The 25,997-nt window shown below is 41.5% G+C and overlaps 1 protein-coding gene across 3 annotated transcripts; it reads right to left on the bottom strand.

The window, feature by feature from the left end:
- Window positions 1–12: 12 nt before the first annotated feature.
- On the bottom strand, window positions 13–25,072 carry epn2 (epsin 2). Of its 3 annotated transcripts, none has more exons than XM_084926406.1 (10): window positions 24,834–25,072; window positions 16,949–17,711; window positions 15,883–16,037; window positions 10,439–10,551; window positions 9,195–9,299; window positions 8,581–8,701; window positions 6,090–6,239; window positions 5,315–5,407; window positions 3,881–4,114; window positions 13–3,656 (listed from the first exon to the last, which is right to left on the bottom strand). In XM_084926406.1, the coding sequence occupies exons 2-10, from the start codon at window positions 17,374–17,376 to the stop codon at window positions 3,325–3,327; spliced, it is 1,731 nt and encodes a 576-aa protein (XP_084782532.1). In that variant the 5' UTR covers window positions 17,377–17,711; window positions 24,834–25,072; the 3' UTR covers window positions 13–3,324. The 3 variants fall into 3 exon arrangements, with proteins under 3 accessions (XP_084782532.1, XP_084782533.1, XP_084782534.1); XM_084926407.1 differs by lacking the exon at window positions 24,834–25,072 and adding an exon at window positions 24,578–24,787; XM_084926408.1 differs by lacking the exon at window positions 5,315–5,407 and having other exon boundaries at window positions 24,834–25,070.
- Window positions 25,073–25,997: the final 925 nt, after the last annotated feature.

The following is a 25,997-nucleotide window of genomic DNA, read 5'->3' as shown; positions in this document are numbered from 1 at the left end:
AGCGGACAGAGCTGAAGTGATACACAGTTTATTTTGAACCAGTTGCGGCTACAGTTGTCCTCATCCGACAGGGGTGCGGAGCCTGCTGCGTTCATTTGTTTAGATGCCGTTAAAATACCACAATGACTTTTCCTACAAAAACCCATTACACAGAATAATAAGGTATACAGAAGAACAGTATGTTACAATAGTACAAATGATAAATTATATTATACAGTTATAATGCCAACAGGTTGAGCACGTATCCAATAAAAAAAAAAAAGAAAAAGCAGCCTGCTCCCAGTACTATGAGAAAGGTAAATAGACAAAAAGAAAAGAATAAAGGAGGCTGTTTATGCATACAAAGACAGACAGCCTGTAAGGTCAGTTAGTCCTCTTGATAAAAGCATAGTGAATACATAATGTAACACAGAGGAGCTCGCTACACACAGGCCACATTTTCACTGCACCATAGTCACGACTGTGAACAACGCTGCCAGGGATTCAAGAAAAAACATTTTCCGGCTGCAGCGTTCTCAGACTGTTTGAGCGCGACGGCTCGAAGCCTTTGTTCTCTTTTCGACGCCTCTATAAACTTTCCTGCAATTGCTGAGAGTGAAGTTTAAGGTCAGGCCCGCAGTGAAAGACAAGGCCGGTGAGAAGGTGACACATCTTGAGCTAGAATATCATAGTAGTGTTTCCATGAACAAGACTTAGTTAGCAAATTTTATCCTGCAAAACACATCAAGCGTTAAGTCTGTTTTTATCTCGTTCACTTTTTCCTTCTTTTATTTTTGCATATATTTAGTTGAGATTAAAAAAATGTAAAAATGCTTGCTGGTCTGCAGGGGTTGCATCCATTCATTCATTCAGGACCCCCAAACGTAAAAAGCAATCACCACCGCCACCCTCGTGAAAAGCATACGCACACGTACGGTCGGAGCTGCCCCTCCTTTTGTTTTTGCCTGAGAGAAATGAAGGTCTGCTTTAAGTGGATGTCACCACGGTCCTGCAGAGTAGCTATCATACCAGAGCAGACCACGAGGGGGCGCCAATCCATATCAAAAGAAAAATTAACAAGGAAGGAAAAACAAGCTTTCCACAGTCACATTGGCAGTTATTGAGAAAGAACTGAAGAAACTATTCTGATTTACACAAAAAAGGGTCTGTACACCAGGTGCAATTCATCCATAGCTGAATGTCATCAACCCACCTTTCACAACCAAAATGACGAAAGACAAGACACTCAGCTCGCTGTCAGTAAATGTGCTGATGTTCAGCCAACAGTAACACTTTCTTACACAAAACTCTGAACAAAATGTAAAACAGCTCTGAAATATAAAACATTTTAACAATGGAGTCTCTGATCTCAAGAGCATCAATAAACAGAAAGAGAAGGGGGAAAAAAATGTCAGTAAGCGGTGATTCTACTGTTCAAAGTAATCAGAGTACGGCATCCTCCGAAATCACAGTCGCTATGACTTTGGTAACAGTTGTGCTTCTAAGAGAAGAGAATTACATAGCCTACCCATAGGGTGACACAAACTAGAGTAACAGGGAAAAAAAATTTAAAAAAATAAAGATGACACATGGCTTAGCTAGGTACACAGCTCCAAAACTCTGATAAGCTTGGCTATGGATTTACACCTAACACAAACAAAAACAAAATAAAGTAACCAACACAAGAAAACAACCGCACGTTTACGTAACATGACTCGCTGTTGTTTGCTGTGGGATTCCCTGTGCTATCAATAGACTGATCCTGGAACAACCCCCTTTGAAAATGTGTGTGTGAGTGAGTGCGTGTGTTCCCACTAGGTAATGTAATCCTGTAGATAGATTAACGCCAGCAAATCCAGTCAGAGGTAAACTCTTCCCACAATGCCAAGTGTCTGTCATATGCTTTAAAATATATATTTTTTTGTTAAAGCAACAATCACTGATATCTGCTGCAAACATGCGGGCACGCACACGCGCATACACACACACACACTTAAGGTTGTTGATGCCTAAGTTGCCCCTTGTTTGAGTTCCACTTCAGAAACTAATTCCAAATCAGTTTCCACTTATCAGACTGAGAAATGGGAAAACTTGTTCATGAAAGTACACTTGGAAACTAAATGCATTTCTCCTGCAAACGCGCACATATACACACAGACATACACACACAAACACAACCCTCCTTCCATACGTATCCCTTTGAGCCTTGAAACAAACTTAAATTAAAAAAACAAACAAAAAAAAAACTGTCCCATGATGCCTCACTGCATCCTATTTATATAGCAAAAAAAAAAAAAATACTGATGCCGCCACAGTTCATGTCTTTTTCACTACAAACATTTTGGGGGGGCTCAACATGTAGTAGTTAGTATCAGTACACTTGCATGTGAGCAAAAACACAGATATTTAAAAACAAACAAACAAAACATCTCCTCTGAGAAGCTTTCATTGTTATTCCTGTGAACCACTGAGGTCAAAGGTCATCTGGAGGGTCTGAAAAAAGTTCAGAGGTTAGAGGAAGTGACCAGATGAGAGTTGTGACCATGAGCCGAGGCACTGTGTTTTTGTGTTTGTGTGTGTGTCGACTCGGCTGTTTTAAGCGGCTGGATGTCCTACCTAAGCTAAGGTGTAACGGTGAGCCCAACAGTCGCAGAAAAAAAGAAACAAAGAAGAAGAAAAAAGCAAACAATTGTGCAAAATTCCTGCTTTGTAACACACACACACTCACACACAGAGTATAAACACATCTAACCATCTCTCATCTTTACTCCAGTGAGTGGAAGTTGACTCGCTGGAAAATACACAGTGTAAAAGTACTGAGATGTGCACTCTCTCACACACACACCAGCTGACAGGGCTTATAAAAGATTAGCTCTAGTGAAGAGATAAGATCCTGGCATTAGAACAGTCAGACTCTCCTGTCACTCCACTACAGAAGAGGAGAGGAGCGGTCCTAAAGGGAAGAAGTAAGGGAGAAATGATTGAGAAAAGGACAGGGAGGAGAGACTGTGGCCAAGTCCTGCCTCAGTGGAAAAACTGTAAACACTGACGCTACTCTTAAAAGTCTGTGGACTGATGCAAACTCTTTGTGGTCATCAACATTATCATTAGATCAGCATGGAACACAGGACTAGGCAGCTTGTAGGAGAGAAAGAAAGAGAGAAGAAAGGAGTTAGGGAGTGTGGGAGGGAGGAGAGGGTCCTGCTGGGACTCTGGCTTGGAGTTGGTTATAAATGGATAATTGAGATAAGACGTCTCCTTGTTCGTTTTGAAGCTTCTTGAGGGGCTAAAGTTGAAGAGTAAAAGGAAGGGTTACTCCATGGTGTCCCTCTCCCTGTCATCCTCTCACAAAAGGAACGGGTTGGTGGTTCCGGTGTTTTGAGTCCCAGCCTGGGGGGGCATGCTCATCAGGGGCTGGGGCATGGACATGGAGGATGGAATCCCTGCGCTCATCCCCATGCCTCCCACAGCACCCACTCCAGGCATCGAGTGGCCCATGGGGGCCATACCTGTCAGAGGGACCATGGGGACGGGCTGAGGAGGCATGGAGGAAAGGCCTATGGGCTCTGCCATGCTGCCAAAGCCAGAGGGCATCGGGCTGACGCGCATCTGGTTGAGGGTGGGGGGAGCTGGCTGGCTCACTTGGAAGGGGTTGGCCGGGGTTGGAGCAGAGCCACCTAAATAAAATGAGGGGATAACAAACAAAGGAAGAAAACACATTAGTACAACAGTACATTGTGTTTAGTTGGGCTATGTCAGTTGGACATTATATAAAGTACTCGCTAAAATACTTCAAAGCTAACACTTTCTTCACCCATCCCACTAAGATTGTTAGAAAATAAATAAATAATAATAATAAATATATAAAATATTAGATTTCACATTCTCTTTGCTCTCCCACCTGTTGAAGCCAAGAATGGGTTGACAACTGGTGCAGGCTGGGCCGGTTTGGTCACCAGAGAGTCTAAATTGACCAGGGCAGCATTGGGACCCAGGAAGGACTCAGGAGTCTTTCTAGTTGGGTTTGTGATGATGGAAGTAGATGCTGAGGTGGGAAGGGGATCAAATATGTCCAGGCTGCTACTGCTGGCCAGGCTGAGTTGGGAGGGGACAGAAGATGCAATGCCCATATCACCTGAAGGACAAAAGTAGAGGTAGTCGTATTTTACAGCTGAACGAGCTGCTTTCAGAATTGGGCAAAGCATTATGGATTTAATGCCTACTCCAGTCGGGCACGGCAAATAATTGAGGGCATCTACGATACCGAAGAGTAGTATTTGAACAAAAAGGATTGATTTACTGTGGTATTCTATTCTATTTTGTTTTTGTTTTGTTCTCTAAACTTGCTGTCCATTTGGATTTCTCAGAGTCGCCGACCTACTAGCGGACATGTTTATCAGCACATGAGCAAACCAGATTCAGACTGAGAGTAAAACGAAACTGAGTTGACGCCATAAAATTATCAGAAGACGCTATTATGAGAGGACATCAGAGGCAGACAGCCTGGCTGTTTGTTGTGGCAGCAGTCAGATAGCAGTAGAGACATTCACTGATGCACTCATAAACCCAGCTTACTAGCAACAGCACGCGCATGCACACACACAAACACACGCAAACGGAAATGTCAAAGATGAAAACTGCTGCCACAAAATAAGAAATGAAGTGTAGCAGATCTTAGAAACAGCCATGGTAAGATGAGATAGGCCTAAAATGCCCCATAAATCTTGTAGATTTCAGCTGGAGCTCAAATCCGCTCCGTAGAAGGTCGCTTCACTTTATTCTTTTCCTCACCACCTCTTGGACTGCATTAGTGCTGCGTTAGTGTTGAGCTAGAGCAAAAGTCATCATCCTCCCACACAGACTAGAGAACAACACCGTCCAAACTGTTCACTGGAACCTTATCAGACACAGACCTGAATGGAGCTGTGAATAGGATTCGTTTAAATTTAGATGTAAATTCCCAAATCGAGATTTAACAAGAATCAGGTCATATCTGAGAGGGTTTCCCTAAACTGAGTCTGATAATTTATTTAACAATGTACCTTCAGAAGCTGCCCCAGATTACACCACAGTGAAATGGAACCAGACTGGAGCAAAGAGCTGTTTCCCGGCCACAATTTGATACAATTACTGCCAAATCAGCTTAAAAACCTAATTTTAGTGGTTATAATGCTGCCTTTGCTCCAGTCTGGTGATACTGACATATAAACACAAGACATGTGTGTGTCTCTGCCATGCAGAAGCAACGCATCTGCACAGACAGACACTGAGAAAAACAAAAAACAACAACAACACAGACTCCATGTCATTAGAGAGACAAAGACAGGGTGAGTACCAGTGGGGACAGAGGAGGAAGAGCGCAGGCTATCAAACTCTGAGAAGTCTTCTTTGGATGTACCATTGGATGCGCTCAACAGGTCAAAGCTACCTGAAAGGAGAAAATGCATACACAAATGCAAGAATACAAGACAATACACAAAGTAGACAAAAGTTCACATAAACACAGAGCAAATACATAAAAAGACAAATGGAATACAATATGAGTATGAATGACAATGAATACTTTGTGTTGTGTTTAAGTTTGAGTCTTCAAGTCGACTGCATTTTCATTAAAACCTTGGAAAATTATACAATACAAAAAAGTATAAACAAGAATCATCCAATTTCAGAGTGCTTTAATTCTGTTCAACGGTAACAATCGAAACACATACAGGGATTCGTGAGTTTCACATGATTGCCAGTGGGTAACATAACGACAGCAGTGGATGCACCGACTTGTGTATCTGACGGACAAACAGCAAACCAATCACACGGACACATGCTGTGTGTCAGGAGGTAAACACACTGCACAGTTGTAAACATTGTAAGCTCTCTATGTGAAACTTAAATTCAGCCATGTATTCTAAAAGTCACCGCAAGATTTTTAAAAAGCTTTTTGAAATCGGATGATTCTTTTTAAAACATTGTGTACTTGCAACTTTAATTTATTAATCACAATGTAAGAAGCAACATGACAGGCCACCTTGGTACTTAGTTGGTAGCAAAGAGAGAGAGAGAGAGAGAGAGAGAGAGAGAGAGAGAGAGAGAGAGAGAGAGAGAGAAAAGGTTACCTGTGTTGGAGGGTTTGGGGCGGGCTGCTGCAGAACCCCATGGGTCAGAAGCAGGACTGGAGTTGGGCGCCCAGGGATCGCTGCTCTTGATGGGTGGGACAGTAGAAGTGCCCCATGGGTCCACTGAGGTTGCTGGCTTAGGGGCAGATCCTGGACAGAGGGGGAGACATTCAATGTTCTGTGGGTGACGGATTAAAGGTAAATACAGGTAAAGAGAGGGGAGTGAATTGGTGAAAAGCAGGGTTAATTTAATGCGCTGAGCCCCCCTGGGCCTCACTTAATACATCAGTCCAGCCTTGAGTTGAGGAAGGAAAACCAACAAGCACCTTATCCTTGAAAAATTATTTATGTTACTGAATTACATCACAGAATCCAGAATGAACGGTCAACCAAACACACGACAGATAAGGGATAAAAACGCAGTAAGCTCCCTCATTTCTGGGCTGCCGCTCTTTCAACAGTCCTCAAATTTTATCATTAGGTACATTTCACAGAGTACAGAGAGCAAACAGTGTGAGGGATCATGTGATTTCATTTAGGACTCCAAAGAATCTGTGTTATAATTATCTAAAAATCTCACATATGTGATTCCGTCTGTGATTATGCTGCAACAGAAACTATTATGCCCTTCCTTAATCAAACATTTAAACAAATTTTCTGTAAACCCGAGACTAACAAATACTGAAATAAACTGAGTAATTACTGCATAGTTCATTTCAGTTCAATCTATCCACATTGACACTCCCTCTCACACGCCAACCTCATCATGACAGAGGACTATTACATATCTGACTCCCCGAGCCTGCTTTTCTCCCAGCATCATGCCCCCTTCCTTCACAATGTCTTCCGCTAACTCTCACCCTCCCCAACCCTCAGTGCAGTAATGCTGCTGAGCCAGTGGAGCAGCATTCCTGTGTAACAAAGAGTCACAGTCCTGCAAGCGGCAGGTGGAGAGCAGCAATCTCTTTCACACACATGCACAAACTTTTCAGTGATAGTATGTAGTAGGGCAGGGCGATATGGTCAAAAATATATATCACGATATATATTTGGAAAATTTGCAATAACGATATAATTTCTGCGAGACAAAATACAACTCCACAACTTTACTAGCGCAAAAATTCTGATCCATTCATTTTACTTAAACAAGTAGCTGTTTTCATGTGCATTAAAGCTATATAAACATTTAACAGTGCAAATGCAAATTCCTTGCTGAAAGTTTAACCAAAAGGCATTTCCAGTAGAAATGGGCTGACATATCCTGAGCATAACCATGTATAATATCCACTGAAGTTAAAAAGAGACGCTTTGCAATATGAAACCACAGTGTGCCAAATAAAAAAGTCAAATACGTATTTCTCGGACCATAAGGTGCACGGGATTATAAGGCACATTAAGCGAAACAAAGCAGTCAGATAAATCAAACTTTCTTCAACTCATTCTTCTTGCATCTTCCACTTCTGTACCATTGATTCATTAATGCTGTATTCTATCACAGCTGCTCTATTCACTGTTGTTGCAGTATATTATTGACTAACCTCGTATTGTGGATTATCTCAGTTGTTCTCCTGACTGAAGTTTGGTCCGTTTACAGCATCCTGCCATGCGATTGCATTTGTCTCTAACCATCAGGAACCTTCACATTAACTTTTATCGAGTGGAAAAGTGTTAGCGTTCATCCTCGAGCTTCACTGTTTATGTTGTGCTAACACAGCTGTGTCGCTAGCGATCACGTAGCACATCATTATAAACCAGCTAGCCCAACTTCAGTAACCCTACAAACGTCACTGCTGTTTAGTTTCCTGTCTTCATTTATGTTGGAAGTGATAGCAGAGCTGTACGTTTGAATTTTTTCAGAAATCTCTCAGTCAGAACATGCTATATCATGTTTAGGTAACTAGCGAAACTAGCGAGCTAACTTCCTGCTAACTTCTAACTCCGAATTCTGTTTTCATGGATGCCTGGATGTTAAACTTCATAGTTACACCTGGTAAAGCAGCAATGATGATCATTTCATTAAAGGTGAAAGAATTTAGACAGTTTTAAACTCTCAGTGACGTTTGTTTGACTTCGGGACTTTAAAGGACGGAGTTTAGGACCCAGATTACTTCCAGATTTACAAGCGCCTTAGTCGACAAATACGGCGGGCCGCTTGCATGTTCTACAAAAAAAAGTGCTTTGTTGTGTATCTGACGGACAAACACCAAACCAGTTAAGCTGCACCATTTTTACAAAACAATTCTGGCTCATCCTTTTCACTCAACAATCTACTTTCCCCATTCACATTCTCCGTTACCGTGCATTCTCCCTGCTTTTTCAGCACTGCGCATGCGCGTTTTACCCATATTCTATCATGATATGTCATTTTCTTATCGTTGCCTAGCTTTGTACCGGTATTACCTTGAACGGTATAATATGGCCCAGCCCTAGTATGTAGATATCACATGATGTAACAACTTTCAAGAGAGCAAGAGTGTGTGTATGTATATACCATAAGGCTGCCATGGGTCAGCTGATGCAGCAGCAGCTCCGGCACCAGCTCCCGCGCCCCAGGGGTCAGCACTGGCACCAGGCTCGGGGACATCCATTAGATCCATCAAAGTGGACTGTGGCTACAAAGAGAGACCCATGGGTTAGAAAATAACAAAACGACAGGAGACCAGATAAAAGGAAAATTAAGCATGGAGACAAAAGAGGAAATATACAAAGGGGGTGATTGAAGATATACACGGAATATATGAAATGGAAAAAAGTAGGAAAGACAATCCGTTGGCCATTATCTTGCACATGAATACTGTTCAAACATAGAGGGTAGTTATGTCATTACGCATTGAGAACAACATGAGTCATTGTCGTGCAACCGTACGTCTTCAACTCTTTATCTCTCCGTGGCCTCAAACTGCAGCCGGGCACTTATTCAGGCAGAATAATGACAAATAAACTCGGCAGTCTGCTGCCAGTTAGCGGCTTCATTACGGCTACTGAAGGGAGCAGACAGGGTGAGGCAGAAAAAGGAGATGGGGAGAGACGAGACTATTTCAGGAGCGTGTTTGCGATAATGGAATAACTGAGTCACCGCAACCACTACGCTTATGTGCTTTTTACCTCTTTTTTCTTCTTGGCAACTTTTGCAGAGCCTGGGCCTTCTTTCTTACTCTCCTCTAAGGCCATTTGTAGTCTCAGGTCATCTCCTCGGCGTATGCGCTCCTCCTGCACACACACAGAAAGACCAACCCATGTGTAACTTATCTCATTCTTCTCAACATGACATTTTTCAAAGTGATGTTCAATTAAAGATGTGTTTTTGTACTACTAATCTTATTTTTACTGCAAAATAGGCTCATTTATTGTATGTTTACTGAAAACTAGCGCTGTGCAATACTGAAAATATTGACATCAAGCTAATGCAAAGTAAATACAGGGCCAATAATGCCAATTGTGGACTTAGAAGGGTAGCTTACATACAAAGCTCATGACTCTGAAGACATTTTAATGACCACTAAATCACTGTGATTTTTTTCCTATATAAATAATTAGTTAACACAACAAAACACTCCTTTCAGCTGTTTTTGAATATGGGCTTTTTGAAGACCTGGAATATAAGTGTGCCTTTCTCTAAGGTTGTTTTCACACCTGCTGCGTTTAGTCAGCTTTAATCAAACTCTGGTTCATTTTCCCCTTTGGCCCCCAATCCGAACCAACTACCAGAAGTATATCGCAATTCTGAGCTAAACAACTTGCCACTGCCACATATGCTTTGTTCTTTAGGATGTGGCATGGTACTGCAAATGTCTTTATGGGCTAGAAACTTTACGTTAAATTAACGTAGTTTCTCCATATTCTCCAGAAGTCCAGAACACACCACCTTTATTTTTTATTTTTCTTCCTTCCGCTTATTGGCCGGACACATCAGGCCAAAAGGTGAATTGAACATTCTCATGTTGTTGGCAGTGATGCACAAACCATGGGGCAAAAGCTGATACGGACCAGAGAAAACAAACTATTGGTGTGAGAATGCCATGAAGCACTTTTAAACAACACAAGTCAACTCAATGTCCTATAGTTGACATGACCGTTAACACAAAAGGTTTCAGACATTTTTGATAGTGGAAGCTTAAGGTATTTTTTCCCCTCCTCCTCTTCATTAAAAAAACAAAAAAACACAAACAAACAAACAAAAAACTTTAATGATAGAAACTGATACTGACACCAATGCTGCTATCCAGTTTCCTTAGGGATTATTAAAGTATTCTGACATATATTCGATATTCAAATCAATCTGCCCACCTCGACTTGAAACAGCCATGTCTGGCATGTTAGCATACGCATGTGCGACAAAGTGTGCATACCTGCTCTGCAGCCTCTCTGCTCATGGCCAAGGCAAGTTGCAGCTGCAGTTCTTCCTCTCCGCTGGTCTGAGGTCTGGCCTGTTCCAGTTCTGAACCGGCGTTAGGAGACGTAGCTAAGCAGCAAATTCAGAATGTATGTTAATGTTACTGTCACAGGGCAAGACGTCACAGTTCATTATACACTAACTGGTACTTTAAGACAACTTCTGTCACAACAGATGCAATCACACAATATCCAGTAGTAATGCAAGACACATTTAGTATTTTATTAGCCTGCACAGAAAGCACAGTGTGTGTGTGTGTGTGTGTGTGTGTGTGTGTGTGTGTGTGTGTGTGTGTGTGTGTGTGTGTGTGTGTGTGTGTGTGTGTTCATAGGTCTTCACTGCAAGCCCGTGGGAGACGATAGGTCCGTTCAGCTTATTGGATTAAGTCGGGCCATGTGGCAGCACAAAACACGCAGACATCGCATGTGGCAAACAAACATACACGCCAGCTGGCTTGAACATAATAAGAAAGAGCGTAGAGAGACACTCACTATGGCGGCTTCAACTGAACTGAAAGTGTGACTGTGTCTCAGTGTGGAAACAGAAACTCATTTCCATGGGAAACAGAGGCCATCATCATATTTGTCTTATCTTGCCATGTCATTCTTTCGACTTTATTTCTCTGTGAATGTTGTGGGTGTGCAAAGAATATATGTATAATGACCTGGATTTTCTACTTAACGTGTGCTTTTCTATGTGATGATAGTTTTTCATACACACACACACACACACACACACACTTTTTTTTCTTTTAACCTGTTACTTGGTTTTTGTTTTTTGTTTTTTTTGTTTTTTTTACTAAAAAAAAAAAAAAAAAAAAAAAAAGAGGAAGTACTGATCAAATTTTCCCTTTGGGGTACTTTTGGTTTTCGTTCGTTCGCCTCTCTCCTTCACACAAACACGCCAGCCATTATTTTTTTCTACTGTCAATTTGGCTACAAATATGCACACTTATTTTTTCATGATCATAATCATGCTTCATTTCTTTTTAAATATATGTCTAACCCTGAGCAGCTGTAGAATCCCAAGGCCAAAAAACCCAAGTAACACAAATATGACGTGCGGAAAGACTAAATGTTAGTTTCACTCTTTGAGGCGACTAATTTTGAAACTTCACTTTGACTAACATCCTCCTACCCTGAAAAGACATTTTTGAAAATACATATCACATCAGCAAGTTATCTGTAAACGTACACAGACAATTTGCCCGATCAAATGTTTCCATTATAAGAAGATGGTACAAATAAAGACATTTCCCTTAAAATGAAGAGGCCCAGTCTTCTTTGAAATGGTTAAAGAAACCGGATAGCCAGTAACACAAAAACAGCTCATATGTAGCCCGTGCTCTGCAGAAACAAAAGCCTCATTTATCTATTACATAGAAGATCATCATTAACAAAAGTGTCTAAAAAGCTTCACCACTGTCAACTCTGGATGCTTCAAGAAATAATCAGATGAATGGTCGCAAAAGTCAAATCGTTTCATTCAAGAGAGTACCAAAAGTCAAGCATGTGTTTTATTTGAGTGAAACTCTAAAACCATGCAATAAATGACCACAAGAGCAGATACTGTCACATAACAATAAACTGCAGAACTACATTTCTTTCCACTGCGTACTGTACCTTTACCGTTTTAGGTTAGTCAAAAACCGAAAACAGGTTTTTGTTTAGCCAAAAAACAGTCAAAAGTCTTCAGTTAAAGTCTGCAGACTCAGAGAAATGTGCATATTCAAAATCCCATGCAAGTAAAAAAAGTGTTGTAAACAACGACAGCAACAACCACACCTGTGCAGGTTTTCTAGGTATTGGCTTCAGATAGGGCTGCCATGATTCGTCGACTAGTCACGATTACGGCGACTATCAAAATCGTCGACAACTAATTCAATAGTCGACGCGTCGTTTGAAGCTTTGTAAGATCCTGAAAGACGCAGGAATAAATAGTAGGATTTAAGAGTGTAATAACGGACTGAAACAGAAGATGGCAGCACTACATCTACAAGGATGCCAGCTGCTGTTAAACACAGAAGAAGAAGAAGCAGTCTCCAGTATCGTAGCTGTGTCCAAATTCAGGGGCTGCATTTGTAGGCCGAGTACGTTACAGCGACGCGACGAAGGCTGTCCAAACTCGAAGACTTCTCCAAATGCAGCCGACAAATGCGTCCTTAATTTCCCCAGATTTGAAGGATGGGTTGGGTGTGTCCTTCGTGACCCAACCTATCCCAGAATTCATAGCGCGGCTCAGCCAATTCCAGTTTCCAACGATGGCGGCAGCTACTTAGTTTTAATATTACTCTTTTTGGGTCACAAAATAAAGTTTTCGGATATTTTCAGGCGAGAATGTAGCTGTGTAAACGTCAAATATCTGGTTGATTTATCAAGACATCACATATTTACAAGTGCTCCGACATTTTAGGAGATGAGCTGGCCCAGAGGTCAAGGTTCAACTCCCGGCACATCGTTTTCAAACCCCCCGCGGTCTTTCGCTACTCAGGTTTAACATGATATTATAAGTCACTTAGATAACTTAAAAATGTTATTATTTGGCTTTTTTAGCATTTTATTTGTTCCTGAGTAAATCGGTTTGGCTGAGATTAAAGTTATAGTTTTCGCACAGCTGAATAAACGTCAAGCAGACAACTGATTAAACAGAAGTGTGAGGTGGTCAAGAGTTTACTCCAGTGTCCTGTTATATTTTAGATAGCAAGGAGCAGATGGCTGAGTTTATTAAACTCCACCAAGACAATCTGCAAATTTCATTAAAAGTTTAATAAACTATGATCTTGTCTTTATTTTTAGTTAGCACATACCTTAAACACTTCAAGCTGTAAGCTAATGATAGTTATATAAAAGCAGATGCATGCTAGTGGAATAAGCTGTACGTTTTACGTCCAATGGATGCATGATCTGATTAGTCGACTAATCGCAAAAACAATCGGTGACTAGTCGACTATCAAAATAATCATTTGTGGCAGCGCTAGCTCCATATTTCTGATGTTCTTCCTTTCCTTGCTCCTCATCAAACCGATGTCTCTGCTGCTCCGACTCCAGACTATGCATTTCCTGAGAAAGTAACTGAGGTAAAAGGTGTGTTTGTTTAGCTGGAACTGTGAGCTATGGCTTCAACCTCATCTATGCCTGCGTTGAACAGCTGTACTAAAGCTAAAACAGGCACAGTGTAACCATACAAACACAATTATATCTGACAAATCAGAGGTGGAAAAAAAAAAGCTTTGGCTCTTGAAGAACACGTGCTGACTCCCTAGTAAATTTACCATTATGTCATAAACACACACACGCTATGCAGTCATTTAGCAGAAGAAAAATACTTAGTATGTCTTCAGGCTCAGTGGTCTTTTTAAATCTGAGCTGCCACAAAACAGAAAGGCAAATAAACAAAAACTGAAAGCCAACTAAAACACACCAGTTCCTTACCCACCACTGTGGGAATGAACCATATATGGATAATCGAGTCTTCTGGCACATGTTACAGACAAATCTCTGCCTGGTTTCAGAAAACATTTCAACATCCTTAGTTTTCCAATCTTTAAAGAGCTGATAAGACACTAGTTAAATAATTTCTTATCTTGACATCTCCACTTTGGTTCATGCTGTCTTTAATGATATTCCAATTCCACAAAAGCTAAGGCATCCAACTACATTAAGGCTGCATGAGCACCATGCAATTCCAGCTATGAAGAGAAGGAGGCTGGGTTTTTGTGCTGAAATGGGCTGATGGCCACTTGTGTCATCTTGCGTGGATTTATGTGGTGCTAATTGCACACGAGAGTTTTTTCCATGTGTGAGAACCATGAGCAGCCACCATTCTTGCAGACACAGTCTCTTGTCTTTGTACATCAGGGTTTTTTTTTTTGTTGTTAAATGTACTTAACATTTGGAGGTGTTTTTGTATGCATCCACATTGCACACTGCACATGTGGATGATGCTGTGTGTTAGTCAAATGCATACTGGTTGAAACGTGTACTGGCATCCAGCATGTTTTTAAACACACTGTTAAACTTGTATGCTAGAACTACACTCTTCTCTGTAGCTGGCTGATGGACCAGCAACAACACAGAGTAGCCCACAAACCAGTTGTGCCACTTATTTCTGATACCAACCCCATCTGACAACAGATGCTCTATGCAGCTGCCTACGCGCTACCTTCACTTAACCATAATTTCACCCATTAGACTGCTTCTGTGACCTAGATAAGTGGCAAAAGAGACAAGGTTTCAAACCTGGCTGTATGTGGCACATGAGTATGTGACACTATAAAACTATTTCTATAAAACCTGCCAAATATATTTTTTTTGTTTTAATTACTGGACAGTAATTACTAGATGTTTTAGATTAGATATTTTCCGATTATTTTTATGCATTTTACTTGTTAAAATGCTGAAACAAAAAGGCAGCCATTATCCAAATGTATAAGAATCAACCACAGAAGATAAAAGATAAAATTTAGAGATTTTTAGGCCCAGGGTGAGGTCAATTTTGGTAACTGGGGGCCGGCTTTACACCTACAGTCTCACACGGCCATTTATTCACACCCTGTCTGGATAACAATACTCGGAAAGTTTGTCTGGAATCCCAAAAATCTCCACTAGCAACTCCCACAGCCTAACGCCTATTGGCCAGATCCTCCATCAGTTTCTGCACTGATGACTCAGCTGCTGTAGCTTCCGCCTCTGAGCCACGCACTCAAACACAATGTACACACAGGAATGTGGGCCATAAATGAGAGCTTGGTGTACACTCCATAAGGATGCTAGACAAGTCTGGGCAGCCTGAAACCAAATGCATGGCAACAAACCCACATCCATAGGCGTACACGCACACACAAAGTCATCCTGCTGTGTACAAAGAACTGGGTGGGAGGTTAGAGTGTGAAAGGAAAAGAGTTCAGTTTAGAAACTCCAGCAAAAACACCTAAAGATGTCACCAAGTATGATCAACCCTGTATTGTATTTACTCTACATCATGGAATTAAAGGGATATTATTTCATGCTTTGACAAGAGGTCTGAAATATTATAAAACTGACCCTTAGTGGTTTCCGTGCACTCTGCTACATTGTCACTGTCATGCGTCTCTAGAGAAACGAGTGCATCACTATAAAGGGAAGCAGATTCCTTTGCCATGTGGATAAAAGATGATTGGGGGGTCTTCTTCCTCTTCTCTGTGTGTGTGTGTGGGAAAGAGAGAATTAAGGAATGCAGGAGCGCTAGCCAGAGATAGGACAGGGGGAGGGGCAGATTTCAGGATGTAGGCCAAAGTTACACCAACTGTGATACAGTAACCATAATCGAGTACACTGCATGATTTATTTTTTTTTGCTTAAACATATGGCGTGACACCTTTTTATGTGTTAAGCCGACTGGTAATTATAATCCAGTACTCACAGCCATGGTAGGAAGCAGGTGATCCCTCTGATCTGCCATACTCTTCACTGTAGGAAGTGGAGAGGTTGGGTTGAGATGAGCCTCGGCCAAATCCCATATGACTGCTCCCTGTGGACACCTGGGCCATACGCTCTTTGGTCTTCAAAGCCTGAGACCTAGCAGGACAAAAGGGATAATATATGATCAATATCTGTGATCAATCATCTTGACTTAAGCTAAGAAACTCTAGTTTTAGGTCTAACAGAACGAATAAGAATGAGATACAAGGGTGACACGACGATAGAGCCATGAAACCAAACAAAGCGAGAACATCTAATAGCAGAATTACCCCGAGAATCAGGGTTTCAAGTGGTTTCAATCCTAAAATGCCAAAATGATTATTTTAGATTAAACATGCTGTCAAACAAATCCCCACAGACCAATTAAGATAATACTGGAAACACTACAGTTGCAACCAAAACACTTTCTCTGTTCTGTGTACAGTTCGAGACTGTGTGTGTGTGTGTGTGTGTGTGTGTGTGTGTGTGTGTGTGTGTGTGTGTGTGTGTGTGTGTGTGTGTGTGTGTGTGTGTGTGTGTGATAAAAAGGCAGGTGTCAAAACTGCAAGTCTTGGAATGATCACATATTTCTAAATACACCACTGAGTTGAAGTGGAGGAAGGGGGAAAAATAAATAAAATAAAAATAAATAAAAAGTCATGCCAGACTGTTAAGACAGGAAATGTATTAAATTTGTAGCCAGCAACATTCTTTGCACACATTACAAGTGATAAAGATAAGAAGTGCTACAGAGTTATTTCCAAGGATTAACTGTTTTAGTAAGAAGACATGGAGCTCTTAAACTACACATAAGAATCTCTCGCGTAATACAGATGTTTTGATCTAGTCACGTAGACTAAGACAGCCTTTTGAACTTTGTTGCTTCCTCTGTATTAAAGGTCGTGGTTGGTTTGACCTCTCTAAGATTTGATGCCTGTGCTGCAAGCAGAAGAGCAGAAATGCAGAAAGGACGGCGATGCACTCTGCTGCAAGAAAATAATAATAATAAAAAAAGAAAAAGGTCTCACCTCTCTCCTTTGAGGCGGTCTTCGTCTTTGAGTAGGACCACTAGCTGCTTGCTCTTCTCCCTGACGTTGATGCCCTGGTCCTTGCCATCTCTGTCGATGTACTGGAAGTCCTTCAGAGTCTGGATGGCGAAGATGTTTTCTTTGCACTGCAGCGCTACTCTCTCTGAGCCCGTCTTGATCAGGTAGTCGAGCAAGGTGAGCGCCTTGTAGACGTGGCGCCAGTTCTTGCCGTGGTCGTTGAGTCGTTTCCAGATCATGTTCATGATCTCGCTGAAGGCCACCACGTTGTAAGTGAGGTCGGCGATGTCCGACATGAGTGAAGACGACGGCCCCCAGGGGTCGTTGGACGTGGCCTCTCTGACTTTCTTCTCCGCTTCGGAGTAGTTGTTAACCATGTTCTTCATCTGCCGGCGGATGGTGCTTGGCATGGTGGCGGTTAAGATGGGACAGACAAGAAGAAATCAAACGTACACTCTCACACAAGGAGAGCAGCTGGGACACCAACAATATTTGGGTTACACACACCCAGAAGATACAAACGTGCCCTTCAGGTGAAGCTTGTGTTGTTTACCCGCGTTTCTGTGTCCTTTGTCACGGCGGTGTTTTGTTAATGTTTTCGTGTAACAAAGTGGTTTGTGGATGTACGCGGTTGTTTATGAGGCTCCTCCAGGCCAGTGCAGTGTTCCCGAGTCCTCCAACACAGCGTCTGTTAAACCCATTTCCACACGCACAGTGCCGGCTGAACACATGACCATGCCATCACCTAGACCAAGACGACAAATAACAGGTTAGTTTACAGAACAATATGAAAAACAAATATAGGCAAGGGCCAGAAACCAAAAAAAACAAGCACACTCTACAATACTTGCAATCACTCAGAGTGTCTTAAACACAACATCAACTTAATATGCATCTTCTTTAATAAGTTTCACACCCCTAAAGTAATGTCACATGCCAGCAATAACAAATCAAAACCTCAATAGCCCAAGAAAAACCTATGCGTTGCTATATTTCAGATTTCCGAACAGCTGAAGTCACACGCTAATCTGAATGTCTTTCATGAAGTTCCACAGCTAAACAGTAAGCTCACATCACTGTGTAATCACAAGAGCAGCTGTAAGCGCCTTTTGAAACTAGACAAACATGTTTCATACTTTCACACTTAGATAAGCAATTTCCATGCATGCCCCCTCCATATCATACAAAGTCACGGTGCTGTGACCAAGAATTGTTTCCACTTTTATAATTTCACTTAAGTTTACAGTAACTTTGACACGATGGCAAATTACTAGGACGGATGGTGGAGATTTTTGTTAAACTAAACACAAATCTGTGTGGTCACACCATTCCCAAGCACTTCCAAGACTGCTTCAGGTGCATATTCTTTGTGTGAGCTTGGAGGACAATGTGAAGACAATTACAATGAAACAACATGCCATATAAAGAGGTCTGCAATAATCTAACATTTTAATCTTGAGCACCAGGTTATGGAGTACAAATAAGTCCTTAAAATATTGTTCAGGGATTTTTTTAAAAACCTGATAAGGTGTAAATATAACACAGAGAGCAGCGTGTATGTATAATATTGCTCTAAGATCATAGAAGTTATCAAGGTAATTCACTTTGATATCAGCTGACCAGCAGTAACTTGACCACAGCAGGCACAAAACAGATAACTAATTTTTAGCAGAGTTGAATTTTAAGTTTTGCTTTTATGCTTTTTGGGTTGTTGTTTTTATTTGCAAAGATTTAAATTAACAGTATTGGCAATCACTGAAATGGTTAATCCATCAGTGTGCACAAGCTCTTTAATCAAATTTTTATTTTTAATGCTAAAATATAAAATTATTGTTTTTGAATTTACCGTTTTTCAAAAGCAGAAAAAAATATTGAAGCATATTATTATTTTTTGATTAGGATGCCAAATTACAGCCGAGCAGAAAAAGTAGTAATTTCTGAGTTCTCAGAAAAGTCCAGGGTGTCGGCTTAAATTCTGGGTATAAAAACTTAAATTCAGTAAGATTTAGTTTGTGACATTTTTTAAAACATATATTTTTTAAACAACAGGTGGTCTAATAAGCACTGTATATATAAAATAAGAGCTTTGCTTTTTTAATTCCCCAATATATTCAAGCACAATTCTCTAACAAGTCTGAGAATGAGACGCCTTTATCTTCACAGGATTAACAGTAAGAATGAGTTTCCACCCTCTGGTGGGTGGCAGGGGAGATAATCCATTTCCAGTCAGATGAATACCACAGAAGTGACTGATGACGCCTCAGTACTTGTTTCTAAAAGATCAGCAAAGCAGCCACTAATCACTTCCTGCCTGACACAGAGACAAGTATGGATAGTGGGCGGAGACTCACAGCGGCGTAACGTACACACCCAAGTGCCATGTGAAAAACTCTTGACCGTGAAAACTCGCTTAAGTATGCAACACCTAAGGCTTACATAACACGTTTAAATCTGCTGCTGGTGCTGGAAAAGAACAGCAAGCCCCATTAACAGAGTTGTGCTTGGACTGCAAATGCAGTTATTACTGTTATCAGTAATAAACTGCAGTTTGGGATGTCGGTGCCCATTGTTTTGCCTGCCTCGATGCCTTCTAGGCAAACCTATGATGACTTATCCTCTTCATTGATCAGAGCTCAATGCCAGGCGTGCACAGGCAAGCCCAACAAAGTTCTTTCATACACATAAGTGCAAGTCTGTGTGGACTTTATTAAGCACAAGAACGCGTTTTTTCAATGTATGTAGAAGTTAAATACAGACAACTTGTGCATGCATTTGTTTCAGGGAGCTTCCTGTCTAGCAATGTCATGGAAAGACAGCTGGAGGGGACGGGGGTGAAGAAACGAGGATAAGAAAACAACTTGGCACATCCCATAAATTCACTTAACGCCAGTGAAACGTGATTCCTGTAGAGCATGACTCCGAGACACACACACACACACACTCTCTCTCTCTCTCTCTCTGAACGTTCCCTCGTCACCCTCCTCCTCACCCTGCATCCGCATGAATACTGCTCAGACCTAATGACACATCTGCTGCTATAATCACCTATTCACCCGTAGCAGACAGGAGGAAGAGAGGAGAGTCTGTCTTGTCCATCCCACCCTCCTGCAACCCCCATTCACATCCCGGAACAAACCCCCCACCCCACCCCTGACACACAAGAGCCAGTAGATATCCCCAGCCTGCCTTCACTCAGTCCTTCTGTGCTTAGTTCACGCCAATCCCAAAAGAAGACTGCACACAAGACTTGTGTTTGTGTGCGTGTCTAAAGAAATATGTGTTCATGCTGACAGTGCAGATTATAAGTATGTCAAAAATCATTAAGCATGTCATCATCCCGTCAAACCGCCAGCACACAATGCGGGGTAGCAGTTTAAGCGTGAAATAATTGAGTCCAGGGTGTGCTTTTTAACGGCACCAGATGAACTCGAACACATCTGTCGCCACCCATTCAGTCTCTTCCTTCTTTTCTTTCTGGCCTGTCTGTATCTGATTCACACACATTAAGGATGAGCTGTTAGTCCACCCTGTTCTCTATTTCAACACAAAGCCATTTATAATATATTTAAATATGTGGTGTTTTAATATCGCCTGGTTTTTCATGCAACAATTGCCTAATCCTTGGTGATTTTCGCTTTTGGAAGACAAAGTAATAAATGAAGCAAATAAGTAAAAATACCCAGCGATCATTCCTTAGAATGCAACAGAAGGCAAAGGCAAAAGAGTGCTTGTGCCCTGCAGCCAAACAACAGACCAAATATGCATTTATTATGGCCATAGAGTTGGACTAATTTTGAAGGAGGAAGACGAACAGAAATAACCCATTAAATACAGGCTGAGAAAAACACTAACCGCACTACCATCATAGTCAAATGGGACAAAGTGCCATTTACTGTTACATGCAAAGGTCAAAAGCAGAAAAAACAAAAAACAAATGAGGCCTTACTGTGGAAAACACTTTTTTAAAAATCCAAATAAGATTCCAGTGAACTGATGGACTAATATACACAGAACAGTTGTGATAAATTTCCCCCCAAAAATAAATAAATAAATATGTTTATCGCCTGACAGGAATAACGATTGGTCTCGACAGCATGAACTAGCAGCAGTGATGTAGTAGCGCATCATGAGAAATTCCCTTTTTGAATTGCAAATCATGTCACAGATACCTACAACTTTCTATGAATTTCATCAACAGTATTTAATAATAATACTGTAATGCCGCTTACTTATAAAAACTTCCGGCTTTGACCAACTGTAAACAAATGACCTGCGCGCAATGAGTGTTCATCCTAAATAAAATTTAATTATTTGTCATGTATTTAACAATCTGTATTGCCAAACTACGAATATCTAAAGATACAGACGGGGAAAGAAACGTGTGGCTGAGACATTAATCTCTGTGCACCAGAGGTCCATCATTACAAAAGCTTTAATCTTGGCTTGGCAGGAAGTGCTCAGAAGTTGTTGCTGTGCCGGCAGTGCAGGAATGCGCAATATGTCGTTTCAGTATCAACATCATCAGCATGAAGTAAGACACATTAGGCTGAACACAACTACAACTTTCTTTCTCTTTGAGACCAAAGAAGAAAAAAAAAACTGCACCTTTCTGACTTTTCTGTGAATAAACTGAAAGTTTGAGATAATTTACCCACAACTAACGAGTCCTGTATATATTAGTTTGTCACTTGTTAGTGCACACAGCACACGCAAAGGACCAAAGAGTTACATCAATTCATTCATTTAGAACAGGCAGTCAGGGAACCTCCATAAGACAGGAGTTCTTTTACACTCCAGTATGTGGTGCAGGTCTCCCAAAACCAGGTGACACTAGTAGCAGAAACATCCTAGCATGCCTTGCTCTATGAATGGGTCCATCTTCTCCCCGTGCACCAGTGTGCCCGCTCTCAACGGAAAGATTGCAACCCAGAGTGGGTGCGTCTCTTAAGCTCCTTCCTCCCCCGTTTAGGCAGACGATGAGTAATGGCCAAACACTACCCTTCAACTCCCACTGGGGTGCCCATATCACAGCCACTCATGCCACATGTCACAGCAACTTAAGGCAATTCCACTAGATGCACCACAGCACATTTCAGGAGCAGTTCTTTGGTCCACTAATGTAGCGAGACGATGGAAGTTAAACAATGGGTGGTGGACGAGGCAGGCAGGAAGTCAGTCATGGGTACGGCAAAGAGAGCAATTGGGCAATTTTTAAAATCATCCTACACTGTGTGCACACAAATTACTCCCGGTGCAGGATGAAGCAGAGGAGAACAGAACAAAATCATGGAGGAGATACAACATTATAGACCCAAGCCCAATCTGTTCCTGAGGTTAGAGTTCAGCTATAGCTTTCAACAAGCTTCTGTGCACTGCTATTATCTCTAGAGAGAAATCTACCCCGGACAAGGAAATAACCAAATAAGGGAACAACAATGATGTCCCCCTTCATTACGGTTAGTTCACATCAAACGCAATGAGAAGTTCTGCCTCATGTTGCTTGCATGAGGAAACCCATAAATGTTCACTCCTGACCGGCAATAGGATATAGATGTGTATAGCTGACAGTTGGAATCAAGTTACAGAAATATAATTTCCTAACTTACCATTAAGTCCTACATTTTCACTCACTTTTCTCCACGCGTTCTACCCCCCATTTCTCTACATAAAAGTGACATAGAAGCAAAGAGGCCCTGTAGCCCTCAAACAGCATCAATACACCTGTTCTTCATTTCTGATTCTCACTTTCACCTGAAGAAGAATCCACAATCTACAGGGCAATCCCGCTTGATGCGAACTTAACTTTCCAGCTTCATTCACATCACCCAGGGGCTTCACTTCACCAGATTTCACAGAATCTGAATGTCATTGTGCATCAAGAGAGAACCCACTAAGGTATCTTCTCAAACCACATGTATAGGATTTAACTGTAAGAGGGTAAAAAAATTAACCCTTGTTTTACAAAATCACCCCAATCATTAGATCAAAGAATGATTCATGTTTTTCAGCCAAACATGTTCATATTGCCTGGTGAAGGTGAATGGGTTTTTCATGTCCTAGAAAATATCTGAATGAATATATCCCAAAGAAACACGTAGAACACTTGACTTAAGTGAGTCACCTTAGATCATAACAAGTTCAAATTATCTTGTGTGTGTTTTGGCAAAAGCTAGGTAAACTGTGATTAGCATTAAGGGCTCAGAAGCAGTGCATTGAGAACAGGTCCACCTTGTCACACAGAATGAGTAAAGCTGATCTCGAGATAGTAGGCTTGCACAACCGGGCGCCTGTGTGTGAATGTGACAAGACTATGTTTGTCTGTTCAGAATGACATTGTGTATAATAGGCTGTGTAATGGCATCCAGCCAGTTCCTTAACCATCCCTTTACAGTCCGGTACAACCAAGAGCAACATTCATAAGTAATTAATCATCATCTTCTCCTAGACACAAGGATTAAACTCCCAAAAGCCAAACTCGCGTCAAATAAGCACTAACACTTGTTCAAACAGTACTAAAGTGGGTTTAAGTGAGCTATTACAACCGTGCACTCTGAGACAGTGAGACAGGAGGAGAGGCCACCATCTGATCGACGCATCACCCCACCTTTTGTCCTATCTTGCTAGCCGAGAGAGACAAAGCCAGCCAAGACAGGGACGGGAGGAGGACCGTGATGATGCATCTGTCACCCCCGTAACTGACTGACCATCCTGACAATAAAGGAAGCGCTTCTCAGGCCACATCAATACGGGTTCAGTGCAATTATGAAAAGAGAGGTTTTACTCAAACATCTTTGACTATGTTGAAAATAGAAAAGAAAACCTTGCCAGTATTAATGATCTAAAAACCAAACACTTTACTCGCTGCTTGTCGGAAACCAAGCGAGTAAACAGACAGCGCCCACGTCGTAACGAGTCTCCCTTAAAATATCAATAAGTACGTTAAGTTTTGGACTGCTGAGTCACTGTAGTATGCTCTCGTCTAGCCCTCGCCTCTATAACAGCACATGTGTTTCGGTAGAGAAAATAAAAATAATTTAAGTCTTTTTTTTTTTTTTAAATCACGGCGCCTCCTTGAACTGACGTGATTGATAGTTAGCACATAAGCTAAAGTAGCTTTAGCTAACATTCGTTTGGTGCTAGTAAACTACCTTAATGTTATTTATAATCCGTTCAGTCAAAAAATCCAGGTGATAGAGGTGAAATAAGTATGTGTATAAAATAGTGCGAGCTTACTCTAACATAGAATAGCAACCACACTTGCTACTAAGGGGTTTGCCGCTAACTACAGCTAGTTGAGTGCAAACTTGCGGCAAGTTCTAGTGCTTAGCATTGATTGAGTTAGCGGTGACTACACATTTCAGCTCACTGGAAAAGTACATAACCCGGAAAAGTTTGCTGTAGCTTAAAAATACACTGCAGCAATCACTTTTTCCACTTACAGATATTTGCACCCGAGATACCAACCACCGCCTAGCGTCAATTTACAAGACGATTTCAAATCCTGGTTTTCAGAAAAGTTGAATCAAAGCTAGCAGAGCTTGTGTTAGAACAGCCAGTTCACACACCATCCCCTCCAGCACCCTACTAACAACACAACTGTTGATCACTCACCATCTAGATGTAACACAATTTACTATTTACCGGTTTTATGACCACTTCTATACTGTAACGCACAATCGTTCGCGTTAGCTTCATAAAGTACTTTCTATGTTAGGACAATCAACTAGCATGTAAAGCTAGTTAGCGATCCTTCAAGCTAGCATCCAAGACGGGAGCTCAGTGGAGACATCACCATAGCAAACTGGATTACAGGACACCCCAGAAAAACAAAACAACGCGACTGTGTTGAAAACCGAAGGTAACTTACCAGAATTTTTGAGAGGGATACTTTAGGTACTCGTGTCACTCCAAGTGGAGGTCAAACCAATAAACAAACGTAGCTAATTCCAAAAAGAGAAGGGGGAAACCGAGACAGGAGTACTTATTTGGGCGTTCAAGGAGCTTGTTGCGCCTCCGCCTAGCTATATGCTGCTAGTGCTAAGCCAGCTAAAGCCAGGACTACACGTATCTCCTCCTCCTACAGAACATGGCGGGCAGAGCAGGAGGTGGGGTGTAGGGGTTGGGGGTTGGCCGGGAAGGGTGTGACCAAGTGGGCTTGACTTGGCAGGGATAGAGACAGACCCTTCCATCCCTCGTGAAAACCCTCGAGGGGGAAAAGGCGCGTCCCTGAGCAAGTGACTGTAAAGTGATAATTATAATTTTCAAGTTTTCACAAGAACGATTTACAACATCGTGGACATGCGTGACTATAAGAATGGTTATATTAAAGTGCTGGACTACTTTTTTTTTCTTTTTTTTTTTGTGGAATAGCTTTTTTGTTTTAGTAACCGAACAGTCCTCTCTGGTAAATCTAGTTTTGAGGAGCCATTTTCCAATTTCGTCAAAGAAAGTTAGCAGCCAAAAGGAAATCAACGGAGTATGCACAAGTACGTGCATGTCATGATTTGTCACTGCCAGGGACTGTCCGCTGCAGGTGTGTCATTACAAAGCGCAAACTTTGTAAGACCGCATTCCATCGCTCTAATTTTTTCCACCCCACAGTCTCTGCGCAACCGCGTTTTCTTTCACAGGTCTTTAAATAGAGGGAGGGGGACAACACGTCACACGTCCCAGACACACGTGGCACAACACGCTTTATCTTTTTTTCAAACCGAGATCTATGAATAGACGCAGATGCCTTACTAAAAAGTGCGCAGTGAGCTATTAATAGAAGTGTAGGTTGTAGACGCAAAGTGTGTAAGTTAAAAATAGAAAGGGATCAAAATGTCACGAATCTGCAAAGCTGACAACAGCCAAACGTCAGTATGACTGATGTGATGTCCTTTGGCTGTTTTTAGTGCTGTGCCATACTGCAAATTTTGTTATGATCGATACCAAATAAATACAGGGCCAGCATTCCCGATACCAATATCGGTATTTTTAACTTATAAGGACAGCTTATGTAGGGGAGAGCGGTGTGTCATGACATTTA

The sequence above is a fragment of the Perissodus microlepis genome, chromosome 4, assembly GCF_051167445.1.
Source record: "Perissodus microlepis isolate ML-2025 ecotype Zambia chromosome 4, ASM5116744v1, whole genome shotgun sequence".
Classification (NCBI taxonomy): Eukaryota; Metazoa; Chordata; class Actinopteri; order Cichliformes; family Cichlidae; genus Perissodus; species Perissodus microlepis.
Note: the sequence above shows the minus strand (reverse complement) of the source record. Positions and strands in the feature narration are given on the sequence as shown.